This window comes from Epinephelus lanceolatus, chromosome 2 (genome assembly GCF_041903045.1).
Source record: "Epinephelus lanceolatus isolate andai-2023 chromosome 2, ASM4190304v1, whole genome shotgun sequence".
Lineage (NCBI taxonomy): Eukaryota > Metazoa > Chordata > Actinopteri > Perciformes > Serranidae > Epinephelus > Epinephelus lanceolatus.
The window spans coordinates 11892774-11913154 of record NC_135735.1 but is presented as its reverse complement, the minus strand read 5'-3'; the positions used below and the strand labels follow the sequence as shown (position 1 = coordinate 11913154).

The following is a 20381-nucleotide window of genomic DNA, read 5'->3' as shown; positions in this document are numbered from 1 at the left end:
ATGTATTTGAGTTGATGTTGAGCAAAGTAAAGAAAGAGAGATAAAGAGAGATACTTAAAAGCAGGTCTCTGCTGTCCCAGAACTGCTGTCAGTGTGGTATATCGCAGGAGCGCCTCTAGCTGCTGTTGAGGAAGGAAACTTATTATGAATCTATATGATATAAAATGGAACTGGATCATGATTAAACAACAAAGAAACAGTTTCAGTCAAGTAGGCAGAGCAGTAAAAAATTGCTATATGAAAATCCCCCTAATACATTTGCAGCAGACAAGCCACAGAGAGGGGATCCTAGCACTGCATCCGAGCGCCACCCTTATTCCCTGTTCAAATCAAGAAGTGAGAATAGGCTGCTAAAAGACCCTTCCCTCCAGCCAGACTCTACCCGCACTGAATAAAAGCTCAGGCCCACTTCAGGGAATACAGTGTGCTCCATCATCTGCTAGCAGGGTCATGGCCGGGCCAGCGAATGTGTAACGTTGTGAGCATGTGAATGTGTCAGCACAGTGCAGGGCCACGCACCATGTTTGCTGTTGGCACGGTCGGCATCAGAAGTGTACCCTCAGCAGCAGGCGCCAGTGTGAAAATGTGACAGTTAAACATGTCAGGTGCTGCTGGGAAACAAATGCAAGCACAAATATGGTCACACTCCTTTTACTGTATGCCGATTGTCTTCATGAGAGCTTCATGACGTCACAGAGACACAAGATAATCGTGTTTACTGACTGATCCAACTGAATCGTTTGTCACTGTTGGTTCAAGCCAGCAATCATCATGTCAAGGTCGCTCTCGCTTGGCTTGACTCTCTTTGTTCCCCGCTGCATTTCCGTCTTATAGATGTACGCAAGTGGCTGCACACAATTTCAGTAGTGGTAATTATGGCTGCAACTAACAATTATTTTTCATTGTTGATTAATCTGTCAATTATTTTCTTTTTTTCAGTCAGTTTGTCATTTGGGCTGTAAAATGTCAGAAAATGGTGGAAAATGTCGATCAGTGTTTCCCAAAGCCCGAGAGGACGTCTTTAAATGTCTTGTTTTGTTCACAACCCCAGCATATTCATTTTACTGTCATAGACGAGTAAAGAAACCAGAACACATTCGCATTTAAGAAGCTGAAATCAGGGAATCTCTCCGTTTTTTTCTTTAACCTCTTCCACTCCACTGGAACACCATTGTCTTCTGCCAGCGTAACTGTCTTGCAGGGCTGTAGTGGGCAAAGTTTTAAATCTAGAGTGAAGATCCTGGTATCATGTGAAACCAGAAGACATAAGGAATCCATTGGTATGCTGATTATGGCGATTTTCACAGGACTTTCTTATTCTCAGGTATGAAAATGGGTTCTATGGGTACCCATGAGTCTCCCCTTTATAGACATGCCCACTTTATACTAATCTCATGCAGTTTCCTGCATACAGTACAAGTATGTTGGTTTTCACTGTTGTATTTGGATATGTCTGCATACTGGGGGCCTAAACAGTGCTGGAATTGCATGAAATAGGTATGAATGGAAAGCTGAGACGCTTATGGATTCTATGAGTGCATTCTTATCCATGTGATGTTTGCCCCCATAGTAGCCATTTCACTGTAGTGAGACTATTTTTTGAAACAGACATCACTGTATAAAATGACCTATAGTAACCTCTGGGATAGTCTCAGCCTCATGAAACTTTGCAACCACAATCTAGAGACCTCAGGCATGCAGAAGTAACTGGCTTTTATAGGTATATTGAAAATAAAGGGGGTTCTCAGCAGTTTCCAGAACAGATGTGCTTACCATCCAATCGCTAAAAATTGTAATTCTTATAGAAATCTCCAAAGGTCAAAAGTTTTGGAGGGATTTTTTTTTTTTACTATTGTTAATAAAATGCTTCAATTTAGCACTAAATCTCTGTAACTATTAGCATCAACCCAAGAATTGCTGCACCAGCTCATGAGGCATAACTGAGCATGACAATGACCATCCTATACTTCCAACATGATGTTCTAAACCCTTATACACTCAATTTGATTAGGCACTTTACCAAAACACAATGTTTGTTAAATATTTGTGATCAGAAAAACTTGACTCGCAGTACTGAGCTACATCTCAAATAAATCTTCTGGTTCCCAGCTTTCAGATGATGTATATCACTTCTATGTGGCATATACTGTTGATCTGCTATCACCCCATTAAGATCTCCTGCGCCCTCCCTAAAAATGACAAAAATGGGTCTGTGGTAGGGAGGGGTGGAGTAGAAGAGGTTTAAATTACTCAAACCAATTGATCAATTATGGAATTTGTTACCAGTGAATGTAATAGTTCACATCTAATCGATTAATCGTCAAGCTCTAGTAGAAGTACATTTCATTCCAGGCATCCTGCAACAATCACTACTTATCTGAACTTTGTGATGTTCAGTCTCTGTTAGAGACATGTCGAATCAACTCTGTGGTAATATTTGAGGCTGCAGTTGGTGGTGGTGTTTATTTTCAAAATTTCTAAAAGCCCCAAAAAGTCAACATGATAATATAATGAACTTCCTCTTAGCATGATGTGGCAGAAACAGCGATAAGAATCCTGAAAGGGGAGAGGAGTCTGTTGTTGGTGCTAAGCATGAGCTAATAAAGTGCAACTGGGGGATCAAGTTGCGTTTATGTTCAGCACATCTAGCTGCAGGTTCTGTTACACACTGTGGGTGCTGTTATAATAATAAGAACCTTATCTGAACTTGGAGTCTTGGGCAGTGTTTGCTATTGGTGGGATGTAGTTGATTAAACAAATATGATAATTTTGTTGTTTTATTAGGAGCATTATAGTCACATTTATAAGTGCTGGTGATAATGAAAAGGAAATGTAAAAACAAATCAGGGGCATTTGATGGAGAATATTAATTATATGTAAATGTGAATATATTCCACTAAATTCTGCCTCATAGCAAAATATAATGAAATTCAAATTTGGGGGATAAAGCCCTAAAATGTGCACACAGTGTCTTAACTGGAACACACACACGAAATCTCTTTGCCATGCACACACATCCGTGTTAGTGATAGTGATTAGTGAACGTGTTCCCCCACTGGGGGCTGTAGGAAGCTGATCAGAGGGATTGTAGCCTAAATTGATTGTGAAGAGCTGAAATCAGCTTCCACCAAATTGCTGTTTATTCGGGCGCTGATGGCAAAGTAAGTGTTTGTGTTGTGGCTCTGTCTCTCAGGGATGGTGTCGAGCGTGTGTGTGTGTGTTTACAAGCTGAGGCTCTCGCAGCACGGGCTGAACTTCACTATGGGTTGTATTTACTCAACCGTGGTGAAAGGCTTTGCCTCATTTATAAATGGTCTGTCGCCTAAGTGCTAACTGCAAAATGTTATGGGTGCCTATTTTGCTCTTGTTTTGCACAGGAAAGCGAAAAGGAGGTTAAAAAGTAGCCCTCAGTGAGAGCGTCAGTGCTGTGTTTTGAAGGTCAGTCTTGTTATCAACACCCGTTTTAAATCTGACTGCGTATGTATGTGTGAGAGATCTGCCTTTTCCTGACAGGCTGTTTTACACACCTCACTATTGCGTGGCCTTATTTACAATATACCCCCATCCACCTCCAACACACACTCATCCAGGATGCCAATGTGATGTTTTTGGACATGGACAGTCCTCTGGGTGCAGTAATTGGAAGCACCACATGGCACAAAAACATCACTTTCCCTTCACACCCTTCCCATAGCTGCAGGCAGCTGACCCCTGCGAGCGGCGCCACCAAAGCTGGAACTTTTATTTTTCCCGTTAGCAGCCGCCCCCCCTCCTTCCTCTCCACTGAGCCTCCCAGTTTCCATAAGCTAAAAGTAGAATAGTGAGTAACGTCACAGTGGGTTGTGGGCACCCTGCTGCCTGGTAGTGCCGTGCAATAGGCTCTTCTCAGTGGGTCTAACCCAGGGAGGCCGCTTTATTGGTAGGAGTCTGATTAGCCGGCCTGTTTGTTAGCGAGTCTCCCAAGGGGGGTGCAGCTGCTTCCATTTCTGCAAACATCCTATTTGACCTTTTCAGCCCTTTTCGTTGGTTGTTCAGCTCGGCTCGCTTTATACATAAAACGTTGCAAGTACATGTATACACATACACACTGTTACACAGCGCTTTCTCTGAAATCAATTACTTCATCCCAGGCTGGCTCTGTTCCCCCGGAAAGGTTGAATTGTATTCGTGTACCTCCGAGGTAATAAGATACAAAGGCAGGCAGTGCAGAGAAAAAAGCTTGTTTCCAGTGCCGGTCATTGGTGGTGAAATGCTCTGGAGATGTGCAGCATCCTCGGCTGTTTTGATCCGCTTGAAAGGCGAGCCCGAGAGGCCTCGCTTTCCTCTCCCTGCTAGCATGTGGAGCACGTGATGCATATGATGCAGATTTGTCAAAGTGGGAAGGGAGTTGGATGGGAGGGAGGTGGAGGTGGAGGGGGGGGGGGTTACATTGTATACCATAGTTGCACATCCTCATTTGCATACAGAGTCTGTGCAAGCAGCTGTTGGCCTTGTGATCATGCATGTTTCTGCGTCTGTGTGTGTGTGTGTGTGTTGAAGAAAGGCGTTAAGGGAAACAAAGCAATCACACCCAAATTAACTCACCAGTGGCTCACGGATCAAGGGGGTACATGTGTTTGATGGCGAAGGGACGCTGCATGTACACACAGAGGATGATTAATTATTGATGTACCCGACCCCATTCAATTACTGTCGTCATTTCCAAATAGGACCGTTAGTTTTCCCCTATGTGTTCAGATCTGTGCATCCTCTGAGGGTTTTTTTTTTTTTTTTTTTTTTTTTTTTTGGTCTCAGTTGAATGTATGTGGCATTTTAAATGTCCCCACATATTAAACCCGTCTGTTTAATGTTTATTTTTAGAAGCCAGAGCAGGGAATGCCACTTTTTATGAAAAAATAAAAACCAAATTACCAGAAAGTAAACTGCTAGAGGGCCAAGTGTGGATGCAAACCCAGACATATCATCGTCTCATCCAAAACATACCCATACAAATGCCTTCTCTTTGTTTGTTTAGGCCCGCAGGGAATTTGAGAATGTTGATTTTGGATGTGAAAAGCAAGATATATGTAAAACTGAACAAACTCTGCCATTTAAGAGGAAATTTGCTGCAGGGTTTCAGAGAGACGGCTTTTCTAGTTGATAAATAAGAACACAAACAGGCTTTGGGAGGTTTATCCGCCTGATGAATAGGAAGACTATCCCGCGTCATCACATGGCATCCAGGAGGCCCATGGATCTATCAGATGGGTCCTCTCACACCCCACTTTGTCTCCGAAAGCACAGGAGTGTTTAGGGAGTGTGGAGACATAAATACATCTGTGACCCACTCCAAACCCTTTATAACAGCATTTATGGGCTGTGTTTATTGAGGCAGAGAGGCTGTGTTTTGCTGCTTGTAAGTTTTTTTGTCAGAATGTTGACCTACGCACTTTCTGCATTGTGAAGCCTGAAGCATCGGGAGTATTAGCTGGCACATTTTTCAGTTTTCTGTACCTGACCAGACGAGTGCTGATCTCTCAGAGTTATGTTATTTAAAGGAACAGTGTGTAAAATTTAAAAGGCATTTAGTGGCATCTAGCAGTGAGGGTTACAGATTGCAACCATCTAAAACTTCTCGGATAGAATCCCTTCAGTGTTCATTGATCAGGAAGTTTTTAGCGCAAGCTGATTGGTCCACAGAGGTCTCTAAAGCCCCGTTTCCACTAAGCATTATGGTACAGTTTTGGTCAGTTCAGTACGCTTTTTTCCCGTTTCCACAGTGAAAAGTTGTGGGTGGTACCAATGGAACCGTTCCGTACGGTCCCCATTTTTGGTCCCCCCTCTGTTGGGGTACCTAGCACACAGATCTGGTACTAAAAGGTGGAGCTGTGAACACTGCAGTCTGTTGATTGGTCAATGGTGGACGGTCACTCTTGCTTGAGTCTTGAGAAAAAATAACTTAATTCACTGGGCCTACTGCCGGCGAATTTTAAGGTGCAACGTTAACCTGTAATGTTACTCAATGCATGAGTTGAAGACGTGAATCCATCAACACACCTTAAGTTTCACTGTGACAGCTTTGACCATTACTTTAGTTTTTATATGACATACACTTTTAGTAATGAGTGGATCTTCAAGCGTTTATATATATTAATGTTATTGATGTATTTGCAGTGGAAACACTAGGGTATAGGTACCATGTCTGAAGGGTTACTTTTGGTTCCAAAGGTACCATACCGAAGTGTATGGTGGAAATGGGGCTTTACTGACACGAGCCAGTAGTCAAGCACCTGCAAACATGTGTTCGACTTAATGTGTGCTCATCTTGTTTATAATCCAGACGCTTAGGAGGTTTTTATGGTGGACTAAAATCATCCAACTTTGCGATCTTTGAGCACCAGGATCTGCTCCCTGTAAAGATATAAATGGCTCACACATCGATTGTCATTTTCAGGTGATTATACACTGAAGAAAAGATACTTATTATATTACATTTCATTTTTAATGATATATCCCCCTTAAGCTGACACACTGTTGCTTTCATTTGTCTGACTTTGATGAGTCCCCTCTAGGCCCACTGTCGGCATCTTCATCACCTAAACATTGTTCCAAAAAAAGTATTTCAACCACTCAAGACTTAATGAGGAGAACTTTCATTTTGGGGATTGAAATGTGTTTCTTTTAATTAATAAAAAGCTCTTTCTCTTCTGGGGAACGTGCCAGATTTCAAACATTTTTCAATCACAGCATGCGTGCCCTAGAAATTGATAGGGAAGTAATGTTTTTTTGTTTTTTTTTTTTTGAGAATCAGTTTGAGACACAAAGAGTTTTTATTCTTTTTGGATTATGTCAGCAAGTTGGAACACCTTGTCAGTTTAAGCCTTTGTGAGGTTTGAGCCGCACTTTAATCTTGACTGTCTCTGATTATTTCAGCGAGAGGGAATGTGTGCAGTCACTGATATGCTCCACCAATCTGATACTGTATCTCTGTCAGCTTCCCCTCGGCCAGCGATAAGGTGCACATAATACAAGGTGCAGGAAAGGTCCAAAAGTCAAATCTTGTACTCCTAACAAGGGAGTTGCCCTGCGGTGAAACGAGCTGGGATTTAATTATTTCCCCTTGGTGCACAAAGCACTTTCATGCTTTGTTGATGAATGCCTTGCATTTTTATTGTTTATATAATTGCTTTTCATTTATTGTTGTATTGCTTGTAAAGCACTTTGTAAGTGTTGAAAATTGTGTTAAAAATTGAGTTTATTATTGTTCTCGACAGGTTAGTCGAGAGGAAACGAAGAGAACAAAAAAGCCCATGCTTGGTCAGCCTTTTTCCTCACACTTCCCCGTTTCTCTCTTCACCTCTCACTTTGTCCTCACTTGAAACATTTGTCTTCCCTTTCTGACTCATTTTCCTTTGTCGGCGCATTAAGGAGCCGCTCAAATGTCATGAGCTGTCAGGCTCGCTCATCTTTCCAGTCTTATCTTGAAAGGGAGCGAGGGGTGCAAGATTGTAGGGGGATAAAGCAGCTGTAGTTGTCAGCAGTTGCTCTGAAGAACCAGCAGCTTTCCGCCACATTTACTTGAAAAGCCACAAGAGCAGGTTTTTAAGATGTTCTGTTGTTGCTTACTTATCTGTACATTTCAATGGCTACGTTTACATGCACAAAATATTACGTTTTTTGGCCTTATTCCAAAAAAGACAATATTCCTACTAAGCTGTTTACATGACTTATTAAAAATTAGTATTTTTTATTCATTTTGCTTCTTCACATCAAAATAAGATTTTTCAGTTTTCTACCGGTGGTTGGACCGCGTGAACACAGCCTTCCACTTTCATTCCTTCAACCACTTTCCTGAAAAGGTCAGCATGGTAATATTAACATACAAGTCTTTCATTATGTCTAAAAGTAGGTGTGTTTCTCCTTCCAACCAGAAAAGTGGGCTTTTCTTTTGGGCATGCATCTCTACCCCAGCCTTGCTGTAACTGTTGTTTTATTGGTTATTGTACAGTGTAACCATGACAACACACAGGAAACGGGAAAGATGGCGTGTCTCACAAACTGCAGCTTAAAGAGATAGTTTAATTAATAATAATTAATAAAAAAAAAAACTGTTAAGAAAATGAATAAATCAATAATGGATGCAGCTACCTTGACATCACCCACTGGTTTGTGGACTGCTGTTTTGAAGCCTGGATTTCGGCATTTCAGATGTCGCCATCTTGTTTTTTTTGGAGCCAGTAGTGACCACATTTGAGTGAGATATGATGCTGTGGAGGAGCGAGGGGTGGCTCTAACAAGAAGCTGAGGACAGTGTTAGCAGACAGCCTGTAACTCAAAGCGACCTGCCCTTAATTCCCTTAATTACAAGTAAATTTAATAGGGGTGGGAATCACCAGAGGATCCACAATGTGTTATTTTCATGATACTTGGGTCACGATACAATATTATTGCGATTTTAATATGTTGCGATATGCTTAGTATTGTGAGAAAATATATTGCAATATTTTGCGATTTATTACCTTATTTCAACTGTAAATAATGTCCCCAAAGGAAAAGTTGTCAACATCTGTTTGGTTTTCAGTCTCTTCATCTCACCTCGGCCATTTTTTGCAGCAGCAGCAAAATGTATCTACTGTACCAAAAACCTATTGATTATGTTATTCTCGTAGGCTTCCTAAAGTTTTATTTGTCTTTTTATATTAATAATTTGTATAATTAAAAAAAAAACAAAAAACAATATTTGGAACTGTGTGACGATACGATATTGCCACACAAAACATTACGATAATATGCTGTATCGATTTTTTCCCCCCATCCCTAAAATTTAAGCCTTAATAACTTGTAAACAGGTTAGTTGTATAAAAAATCACCCACTGTACAGTTTTCTTGAAGGGAAAATTTGCTATAGAGACAAAAACCATTTTTGTACCAGGCTGTAAACATGTTTATTTGTGCTATAAATTTGGGCATTTTAACATGGGGGTCTATAGGGATTGACTCGCTTCTAGAGTCAGCCTCAAGTGGCCATTAGGAGAACTGCAGTTTACGATACTTTGATGTTGGCTTCATTTTATAGCCCCGGAGGTTGCCACTTATAAAACACGAAAAACGAAAAATAAAACTTATTTAAATGCATATTCCGAACGAGGTGTACACATGTTCAAAGAACCTAATTAAAACCTTTAAATCCAACGTCTTAATCAGAAAATGCTTTATTTGGAAAAGGTTATATGTTGTTTACATGACCCGTGTCAAATTCATAATGTTGTCATATTTGGAATAATAGTGGAATATTGGGGGGTGTGTGTGTAAACATAGTCAGTGTCTCTGTGTGTTTTTGTCTTTGCTCAGAAGGATTTACCTTCATCCGCTTCAACCACAGGCCGAGATCCAGCAGATACAGCATGTGCTGCTCACACACATTTTCTCATCATGCGACTATTACATGTTAATATGAAGCATGACAAAAACTTCCAGTTCTAATCGACAGTGTGCTTTGTGCCTGTCCTTTGAAGGCTCTGGACCGGGCTCTTTGAGTACATTGTTCACACACGCTCTATTCATTCTATAGCAGATAAAAGTAGTGACTCAGTAATGGACCATTAGCATTGTGCAGGATCTGTCTCTTATGCACTCATCATTACCGAACCACATTAGACATGGAAACTAGTTCTGAGAAAATCCATTTTGCAAGAGCCTGGCATGGCCTGCTGAATTCCCTCTGAAAAGGCTATCTGTAGTTACAGTGCTATGGGTGCTTCTGGCAGATATCTGCATTCAGTAGATTTATGCTCTCTTGGTGGAGGTGCGTTAGTCTGAGCCAGTGAGGTAGGCTCTCTTATCTGGGTACTCAGACCAGATGATGAAAAAACTACTTGGCGTAGCTTTACAGCTACACTCACAGGGGAACACAGCAAAGGATTATGGAGTTAGCAGCACAAGATAAAAGTTTAAGTTATGAGGCTTTAATCAGAACTTTAACACTACTCCAATTATTTTAATTTCAGAAAGGGCTTTCACTTCCATTGAATATTAAGATGAATGCGTTGCCATGCGTGTCTTTGTCTCCACTGTTTTGCGTATTGGTTTCTCAGATTTATTATGCAGATCTAGAGTAACCTTCCTCGTTAAGCCTTAATGCCAGCCATTCATTACCTCTGGCACAGAGACTAATGACACTATTAATCAGCTATGAATAGAGCTTGGCAGCGGCGGTGGGAGGCTGACACCTCCTTACAGTAACAATTTTAGGCATGCATGTACAAGACAGATTGTCAGAAGGACACCGAAAACTGCCCAGCGTGTCAATTACATACAGCTGACAAGGTGTTTGAAGATGGAAGCTACATCTAATGGTCCCTTCCCACAATGCATTTCTTGCCGGTCTTTACTGTAACTCTTTGTTTGACCTGACACTGATTTAAGGATTATTTTTACTTAAGTGTGGTATTCCTTATTGTATTTGCTTCATCCAGCCTTTTTATCTATGTTCCTTTGTTCTGAGATCCACACTGGACAAATTTACTTAGAGAATTAAAGCAGTGTGACCTGTTTCCAGCGTCACTGTGCACTCTCTGACCTCTCACACACCTTTCTCTCCATAGCAGCACTCAAGCTTTATGTGCTCTCTTTAAAATGAATGCTCTGTTACAGTTCGGTTCAGCATGCCTGTGGCAGCAAAGCCAGAGATAAGGCTTTCTTTCTAAATATGTCCACACATACATGTCTTAAAGCTTGGCTCCATTTCTGTCATGCCTTATTTTTCTTTGTCAGTCAACAAGTGGTGGCTCGACTCCAGACGATGCAAAACTGACTAACATGAAACATATTTTGAACATATAGATTCTGTCCTGCTTTTATGGTTACATAATTCAAAATTTTGCTCATTTAAGGGGCTCTAAAGGTTCTGTATGCAACACTCAGAACATTAATATAGCAGCAAACAGCTATTTGCTGTATAAAGATATAGTGCAGTAATGGCATCCTGAACAGAGAATGTCAAACATCCTCTGAGTGTGTTGTAACCTGAGCTTCTCTGTTCTTTGTTGTGGTAGCTACTCTAGCCACACATGTATGCTAGTGCCATGGATGTATAAAAAGAACTGGGTACAGCGTTGGAGGCAGAGCCCCGTTCATTGCTGTCAAAGTTGCGCAGTGGCGCACGAAGCCAAAAAAGATCGAATACTGCATATGCGATACAGTACGATACGATACAGTACGTTACGATACAGTATAATGCAATTACAGTATGATGCAATACAGTACGATGCGATACAGTATGAGACGATACAGTACGATACGATACAGTACGCTACGATATAGTATGAGACGATACAGTACGATACGATACAGTACGTCATGATACGGTGCGATGCGATACAGTACGATACGATACAGTACGTTGCGATACAATGCGATGCGATACACTACGATACGATACGATACAGTACGTTATGATACAGTATGATGCGATACAGTACGATACGATACAGTACAATACGATACAATATGATACAGTACGATACTATATACTTTATTGTCCCCGGAATTTTTCTTGCACTCAGTAGTTGTCCAGAGAAAATGAAGCATATACAATACAAACATTAAAACACAAAAACAAACGTGACACGTTACGGATGTAATTACACTGTTTGGCCACTACAAACATTGACTTCAAAGTTGGACACTCTTCCCAGGGTCCTGGTTTGTGCACAGCCCCTTTGTGTGTATCCCACAAGCTAGCTAATTTCTGCCACTCTGCACTGCACTCATATGGCAGTTACTGCTTATAACAGCTATGGCATCAATGCAAAAGTGCAACACCCACCCTCCAACTCTGAATCATAGATGTGCTCTGATTGTCACATACGGCGTCTTTAAAAGGAAAATCTGGGTGTTTGCTTATAACTGTTGAGCCATCTATGTGTTAGACTCAGTGATGTTTTATTTGTGAGCTGGAGCACAGTTTAAGATTGGCAGCTGACTGTGTGTGGGACACAGTTTGCACACTTAATTTATAGATTGGTAATTATCTTCATCTCAGTCATTTAAACTCATCTTCACAGACCTTCTTCCATAGAACCCTGTTTATTTTTGCTGAACTGGCTGTCACAATTTCACACGACCTCAATTTTACAGGGGCATTTGGGTTGACTGATACCATTCCACCCTAATGAATGTTGAAAAATATGATTTAGAAAATGTATTTAGAGTGATCCATTCTGTGAGCCTTTAAGTTTGTTTGGTTCTGTTACAGTCGCTGCTCTGCTGTAAGCAAGCTTCCATGCAAGTCTTTCTAGATTAAAGACTTTTCACATGAAGGTCGGAGGGCGGCCTCCTGTGGAGCGCCCCCTGCCCGGCTCTCTGCAGCCGCCACCACAGACTCAACCAGTCAGATGCCTTTGGTTTACATGTGAGGGTAAGTTACTGAAGTTAGTTTAGGGTCTGCCAATCCAAAGTAAAGCAGCAAGATGTCTTCAAATATTTTTGACCGCATTTATGAATCTCTCAATTTGTTTTCTTGATCTCCCCCATGTTTCCTGTCTGTGAAACATTCCCAGTATTAGATTGAGTATTTCTCTTGTTTTAGGTTCGGTTTGATTGTTTGTCTGTTTGTCAGCAGGATGATGGAAAATCTCTGGCCCTATTTTGATGAAACTTGAAGAAAGGATGTAGCATGGGCCAAGGAAGAACCCATTAGATTTTGGAGGGAATCCAAATTACCGGGCGGATACACAAACTATTATTTACATTTGTTGATGTTGCAAGATGAGGCATTTGGCCTTGGCAAAGGTCTGCGCTCTCTGATTGCCTTTCTAGTTTGTGTTGTTTTGTTTTTTTGGCACAGTTTTCTGAGGGTTTTTCTGTATTTATTACGAAGGGAACTTTGTCTCCAGAACTGATTTGTGACAGTCTTTGTTGTGCGTTCTCACTGTGTATAATCCACTGTGGATTGGATCGTGTTCCATCGTGCGTTCACATTTTAGTGATGCAGGAAGTGCTTCCTCGTCAACAAACACAATTCAAGCTTTTGTTTATCCTGTGAGCCTGCTTATGGTTGTGTAGTGATAGCCTCATGATGTGAGACACCAGTGTTGTTGTTTTCTCTGCTCTGTGTGTGTGTGTATGTGTGTCTCTCTTTATAAATGAGGATAATTGTTCAGCATCTGGTAATTTACACTGCAGTCAGAGGGTATTAGGAAGATGATATGTTTTCCTTTGTGTCTGGCTCCTTTCCAGCAAACTGGATTTGAAATGAAACGGTGGCTTTGAGGTTAAAGTGTCGACTTCCAGCTTTAACATTTGAGGTCGTTGACATCCATATCGGGTGAAGTGTTCTACATTAATCCCCCAATTTTATATACCCTAAACATACAGACAAGGCAACCGATGTTTTTTTAGGACCAGCCAGTGGAATGATCTCGACTGACCACATCAGTCACCTGACCTCGATCCATCTGAGTCTCACTCGCTGAAAACGAGACTGAAGGGAAAAATCCCCCGAAATAAGCAAGAAGAGAAGATATCGAGTGTCTGCTAATATCTCTGAGTTGTAGCTTCAGCCAGGCATCGACTTTTTCAAACCTCATATATGATGAATTGATTTTGTTTTAGGTTTGCGTCAGATGATCTGAAATGAAAGATTATAGTCAGCACTTTACCCTCATAAATCATTGTTTCATTTCAAATCCAAGGTGCTGAAGTACAGTCAACACAACACTGAAGGTGTCACTTGCCAGAGGCTGCTGAGTGTACTCCGTGTGCATACACGCCCACACAGATGTAAACATACCTAGAAACGCTGTGACATTAATTTAAAGGTCCAGTGTGTAGGAATCAGGGGCATATAGTGGTAGGAGTGGAATATAATATAAGTATGTCTTTTTTTTTAAAAGTGTATAATCCCCTGAAAATAAGAATTGTTGTGTTTTCGTTACCTCAGAATGAACCATTTATATCTACATAGGGAGCAGGTCCTCGTCTACAGAGATTGTCATGTTGCACTGCCATGTTTCTACAGGAGCCCAGAGTGGACAAACCAGTAACTGGCTCTAGATGGGGTCATTCATATTGGGCATATCTACAGTAGTCTCTCCCTATCTAGAAAAACACTTTTTTTTTTTTTCAACGTGAAACTGCTTCAAAGGTAAGGTAAGGTAAAAGTTTAATGTCCCCAAGGGGCAATTTGAGATACAGACAGTAATCATGAGTACAACAAAACAGTACAATACAAACACACAGAATCCAGTATCACACACTGTCACAGGTAAATCATGGACGAGTAGTGGTCACTGCTGGGAAGATAAGTGAGACTAGATCGGACGAAGGATCTGTAATGCTTGGTGCTGCATATAGGAAGGCAAAACCTCTGCCCTGATGGAAGCGTCTGAAACTCAACATGGAGGGGATGTTGAACCAGTGTTCTTACAGCCCAACTTAATCACTTTTTCCAACTTGTTCTTGTTTGTCAGACTCAGATTACCAAACTGACAATGTTAAGAGAAAAAACGGACTCAATAAAAGCAGAACAGAACATTTTCATGATAGTGCTATCATCAAAACTCCTCAGCTTCATAAAAAAAGAATAGGAGTTGGTTTGCCTTCTTAAAGATGCCGTCAGTGTTCACATCAAAATTCAACTTGTCATCTAAGACAGTGGCCAAATACTTGTACTGCTGCACTGCTGCCACTGGCTCCCCCTTGATCACACAAGGAGCAGGAAGGCAGGGCCTCCTCTGAAAATCAATAAACATCTCATTGTTCTTAGACACATTGATGTGGAGGAACAACAGGTCACACCAGTTAACAAATTCATTCAGTACTGGGCCATGATCATATTCTTATAATTCAGCGTTTTCTGGTTTAAATCATTGGATGCTTTTGTTTTGAAAAGGAAGAGACCTTTGAGGATGATTCAGCTCCTCATAAAAACCTCTTAAACGTCTGGATCTTATGTTATCAGAGGAAAGGGTTAGCAAACACTAGCGGGTGCTGGGTTAGCAGCCCATCTCCAACATGCTGTACAGCATCGGCAAAAACTTTGTAACTTCAGACTACTTTATTCAGCATTTTTACTGGTTTTAATCACCAGGTCTGTTTGTTTTGAAGAGGAAGAGACCTCTGCGGAGGATTCGGGTGGTTGCAGTATGCAGTCCTCACCACTAGATGCCACTCAATCCCCCTAAATCTTACTCACTGGACCTTTAAAGCTAAAGCTCCTCCAGAGGTTTGTGCAAATGCACAGTCAGTTCTTAATAAACACAAAGATCAGAGTGTTTAAATGGATGAGAGTAGAGACATGTATGTGGACCAAATAGCAGCAAATGCTTTATATCACTCCAATAACAGAAGTCAGTGAACTTTGGGAATTTGAAATGTAAACAAATATTGAAAAGCCGGGTTAGTGGTTAGTCCACATGCCATGACAGACAAATACGCCGGCAGCTGCTTTGCATTTCAAAACAATGTTGGCAGTAATAATACACCGGTTGCACACTTCACTCTCCGTGCTCCTTTTCCGTATCTTGGCTTTGCCCTCCAGTCAATTTCCCTGACCTGCAAACAAATGGAAATGTCATACAGACTGACATTCTTTCCGTATGGTTTCGTTTTGCCCACTTGCCAGGCGAATGGAAAGCAGATCTCGCTGAGTCTGACCACAGATTGTTCCTCCAAAAAAGAAAGAAAAACCACCAAATGAAATCACGAATATTTCTGTGGCCAGGCTGTGGAATGTGACGGCAAACGTGTTTCAAAAACATCATCTGGTGTGTTAGTTGAGAGAATCCAGACCTTTTTAGGGATTGGGTTAGTTCAGTTGCTGCACTGTGTCGGAACTAAAACATTTTGATTCCCTGAGCACAGACGGGCTTCCTGTGTGCATTTGAGAGGCTAGAAGGTGGCTTTGTCCCCGTCAAAACAAAGTCTACCTCCACCTGCCAGTTTTTAGTTAATAAAAATGATAAAAATGCAAACCAATCATTTTTGTTCATCAGAGATTGGCAGGAAGGTCGTCTGTGAAAATGAAATGTATGACGCTATGTTCTGCTCCCACTACCCTGACATTAGAGAGCTGTGTGTAGATCTGCATGTGTAGTCCCCCTTGTATTGTGCTTTTATTTGTCAGCTTTGTGAGTGTAGTAGAAGTGTTTTATTTATGTGGTTCCTTGTCACGCCAAAAGTCTTTTTTCGTTACGTTGTTGTTATTTTGTTTTTTCTTCTTTTTTTTGTTTCCTTCCTTTCTTTCGTTTCACTGTCATTTCCATTTCAACTCCTCTCCTCTCCTCTCCTCTCCTCGACCTGTTCCTTTTCGGATGCCTCTCTTCCCCTCCCACGCTGCCACTGTCTCCCGCCCCTCCCCGTCTTCGCTGCACCCACCCCTCCCTACTCCCTCCTCCTCCTCTCTCCTCCTACTCCTACTCCCAACCCGAAGATGTAGCCCTGCCCTCTTTCCCTCCCCCCTCACTGACTCCTAACACTACTGACCATGTAACGCCAGGCTCCGGAGGTGTAGCCAGTCCAGCAGGGCCCACCCCCTCCGCCCCAAGAGATGTCGTGGCTTCACTGGTTTCCACCCGCTTCATCAAGCTGACCTGGCGCCCGCCAGCCGAACCCCATGGAGACGAGTTAACCTACTCTGTTTTCTACAGCCAGGAGGGCACTAGCAGGTAGTACACAGACTAAGCTGTACTACTGCCAGGAGGGTACTAATACACACATTACTGCTGGAGTCAGCAGGGTACTAATACACATACATTCCTGTGCAGTAGTCTCAGACCACTCTGAAAATATCCAATTAAGGCAGTTAAGGCACTTAGCATAGCAGTAAGTGTTAATTAATTAAAAACAAACATCCTTCCTCAAAGGATTACCTTTTATCATCCAAGTATAAACAAAACAATTCAGTTCCAACACTTTTTTTTTAAGTGGCTCTGTGATGATTTTTCCCTCAGCTTCATGTGTAGAGGATTTACTGTGTACGGCTGAGGAGGAAATTTAAGAAGCTGAGAGGATTTTCCACACTTTCCTTCAGCGTTTTGGCTACTTTTTATGTTTTCCCTGTAAAATAGCTGTAAGTCATTTTCAGAATTGGCCTTATGCATAAAAAGTGTTTTACCCTGAGCTGGAGCTCAAGATGCAAGTGCATACATTACTGTGTGTACAAATGCATGGAGACAAAGAAGGCTGGGTTTACATGTGCTGGTTTAGCTGGAACTGAATATACTGTTTCTACTTTAGATAGATAGGTGCTAATATGCTCATCATTGGTCCATTAATTGATTAACTGACAAGTTGATGGACTGAAAATGTCTCATTTGAGTCATTCATCAAACATTAACTGTTTAGAGCTCCATAAATGTGAGAATTTGCTGCTTCTCCAGTTGAGTTACTAGAGGAAAATGTTCATTGTACATTTCTGCAAACCACAAATACATTACATTTGCATGTTTCATACGTATCATATCAATGTTTCTTAAGTGATATAATACATATGATGACTTTTTCATCTGGAGGTGGAGGGCATGGTTGATGGCTTTTCACCTGCCAAGCTGCAAACTAATGTTAGAAACCAACAACACTGCTTGTTATTTAGCAATCCTTCACGGCGTTTTTACCTGTGTTTGTGGCACTGAACCTGGGTGTATTTAGCGGCACATTGCTGCGTTTCCCAGCAGCATTTGTTGCACCGAACCAGGGCATTTTTTTTTTTAACAAACACATACTTAGTAATACTTCGCACATCTATTTTCAAGCAGGTGCACAGGAGAGGGACGAGAAGAATAAAACTTGTAGATAAGACTCCTGGACACTGTCTAACTTGGAAAATAATGATTTAATGCCGCAACGTTTCGGTGACTAGACCTTCATCAGGTCAGGTTTGCCGGTGTTCGTGGCACTACACCTGGGTGCTTTTTACTGACATGTACCTGCTTTTCAAGCAGCTTTTATGCATCCTAACATGGGTGTTTTAAGCCATAACATGATCTTTTCCTAAATATTACCAACTGGTTTTTGTGCTTACACCAGACCCCACCTTCACCAGCGTCCTTGAGAAATGTTAAGTCTCAACATATCTGTTTCAAAATTGTGCAATTGGGTTGTGTTTTTCTCAGGTTTATATCAGTGTTGATTGTATGTCTTTGAGTTTTGGTCCAGTGCTATGACATATTCAGCAAGATGTCACCCCAAAGCTCAGGAAGATTTTATAGACTAAATAATTTATCTGGTAATTGGAAAATAAATTGGAGGATGAGTCAATAATGAAATAAGCCCCTTCAATAAGGCAGGAAATATACACATTTATGTCCATTAACAAGATGTTACAATACTACACATCACACCACCAGGCAATACGAATACAATCAATAATCCATCAGTTTATGTAGTACACTAAACTTTCCAGTTATGTTCTTGCACTAAAATGTATCTTGTTTTTTGTAAATAGAAGACATTTTTGTGTTGACATTGAGTTTTTAAAATGTTCTGCTGTGTGTGCGTGTGTGTGTGTGTTTGTGCCCACATCAGGGAGCGAGTGGTGAATACCAGCCGTCCCGGTGAGATGCAGGTCACCATCCAGAACCTCATGCCAGACACCAAATATCGCTTCAGGGTTGTGGCCCACAACAGCAACGGGCAGGGAGAGAGCTCCGCAGCGCTCAAAGTGGCCACCCAGGCTGAAGGTAAAGACACACATACACACACACACACACACACACACAAACACACACAAACGTTCATTTATATGTGCTCAGTAAACAGGACACATAAACATAAAGGCAAACTCCAGCCAGTTTGTTGGAAACATGTTCATGCTGGCACACAGAAGCAAACAGGATGCACTCAAAAGGAGCGCACAAATGTGCAAATAAACGTTCACACAAACAAATATTCACTCACATTCAGCATACGCTCACTTCAAACAGACACCACACACACAAACACACTCACACACACAGAGGAGGCTGTTTGGTGCTGTGCGTTATGGCAGACCACCCAACAGCAGACCAGAGAAACGCAGCGTTTTCTTCTTATAAGCCTCTTCTTGTTTATGCCCCAACATTTACTATAATCCCTCTGTGTGTGTTGCTTTAAACCGTGCCTACCTGTGTAAGGAACATCTGAAATTAGTATTCCAGGTTTTTTCTAAAACATTTCCCTCACACAGTCTGCTCAGAGATTCTGCTTTTGAGCTGAGGACACACAGGAAATAGTGAGGGGAGCAAGAGGACAAAGTGGTTCCCTTTTTCTTCTTTTCTCTTTGTGTTTTGGTGTGTAAGCCTCCCCATGGCTGCTGCTCCAAATCACTCAGTTTCACCCACAATTGAAAGTGCTGCGACGGGGATTTCCCTGCACACTGTCAGGGTGGACGTCCCTCACCTCCTGGCTCAGCTACAGCTCAGTCACTGTCACTTTGTAGGTCAGCCGCCGTTTCTCTACTGGTGTCCTTGGTTGGAGGGCGAACGTATCCACACACAGACACACAAATACACACACTACACCTTAATGCCTGCCAGCAGGCGGCTAGCCACCAGTGGGGATAGCAGTGAGGGCGGCCTGTACCTGTGCAGTATATCTCTGTCGTGCATGTGCACTTTTAGTGTAACAACATGCCATGAATTGGAGCTTAAATTTTTGACCTGCGTCTGAGTGCCAGGCATGTGCACACAAGGCTGCACTGTGTCACCTCTCAGCAGAGACTGGTTTGATACATCTGTACACACACATACACACACACACTCTCAAACCCACGTCTCTGATATCTGTGCACTAGGAGTTGGTGACATGGCCTTCAAAAAATATCAGATTTTCAGCGTGTTTTAGTGATAATTTTATTCTGGATAATAGGACAAAATACTGAAAACATGTTTTTATTAATTTCAAGCACAAACAGTGGCAACAAAATAAGTAAATTAATTAAAATTTATGACATAAGCCTTCTTCTTACCCTCCCTTTTCATTTGGAAAAATCCAAAAGAGACTGAGTTGTTTTGTTTTTCCACCTAGACCTGTATGCGCTGCCATTTTTCCTTCACTCTCCTCGCTGTGTCACTCAGCGCTGACCATCAGACCTCCCAGCCCACACATGCACACACATACCTGCTTTGATTTTGACAGGCTGTTGTGTTACGAAGACTTTCATATATTTACACATATTAAGTTTTTGTCAAGTTTTGCGTAGGCTTACATTACAACAGGTTTATGACAAAATTACATGGCGGCGCCGATTCTTGCGTGCATACCACGAGATAGGAGAAGGAGAGATGCTGTGCGGCTGCCAGAGGAGCCACTGACTGAGTTTACTTTGAAAAGGGTCAGAAAAGTCCGGGGTGTTTCATAAAACATTTAGGGCTGTAGTCCCAGACGCCAAGGCCTCACGACAACACTGATTCCACACTACTGAT

The 20381-nt window shown here is 41.7% G+C and overlaps 1 protein-coding gene across 17 annotated transcripts in view; it reads left to right on the top strand.

The window, feature by feature from the left end:
• The window catches only part of neo1a (neogenin 1a), a 251441-nt gene that overhangs the window by 187391 nt on the left and 43669 nt on the right, over positions 1 to 20381 (top strand). For 16 of the 17 annotated variants that reach the window (XM_033621559.2, XM_078174006.1, XM_033621550.2 and 13 more), the window contains exons 8-9: positions 16412 to 16646; positions 18505 to 18659. In XM_033621559.2, the coding sequence (XP_033477450.2) occupies positions 16412 to 16646; positions 18505 to 18659 (390 nt within the window). The remainder of the gene's footprint in view (positions 1 to 16411; positions 16647 to 18504; positions 18660 to 20381) is intronic. The other variant, XM_033621577.2, reaches the window with a different exon arrangement.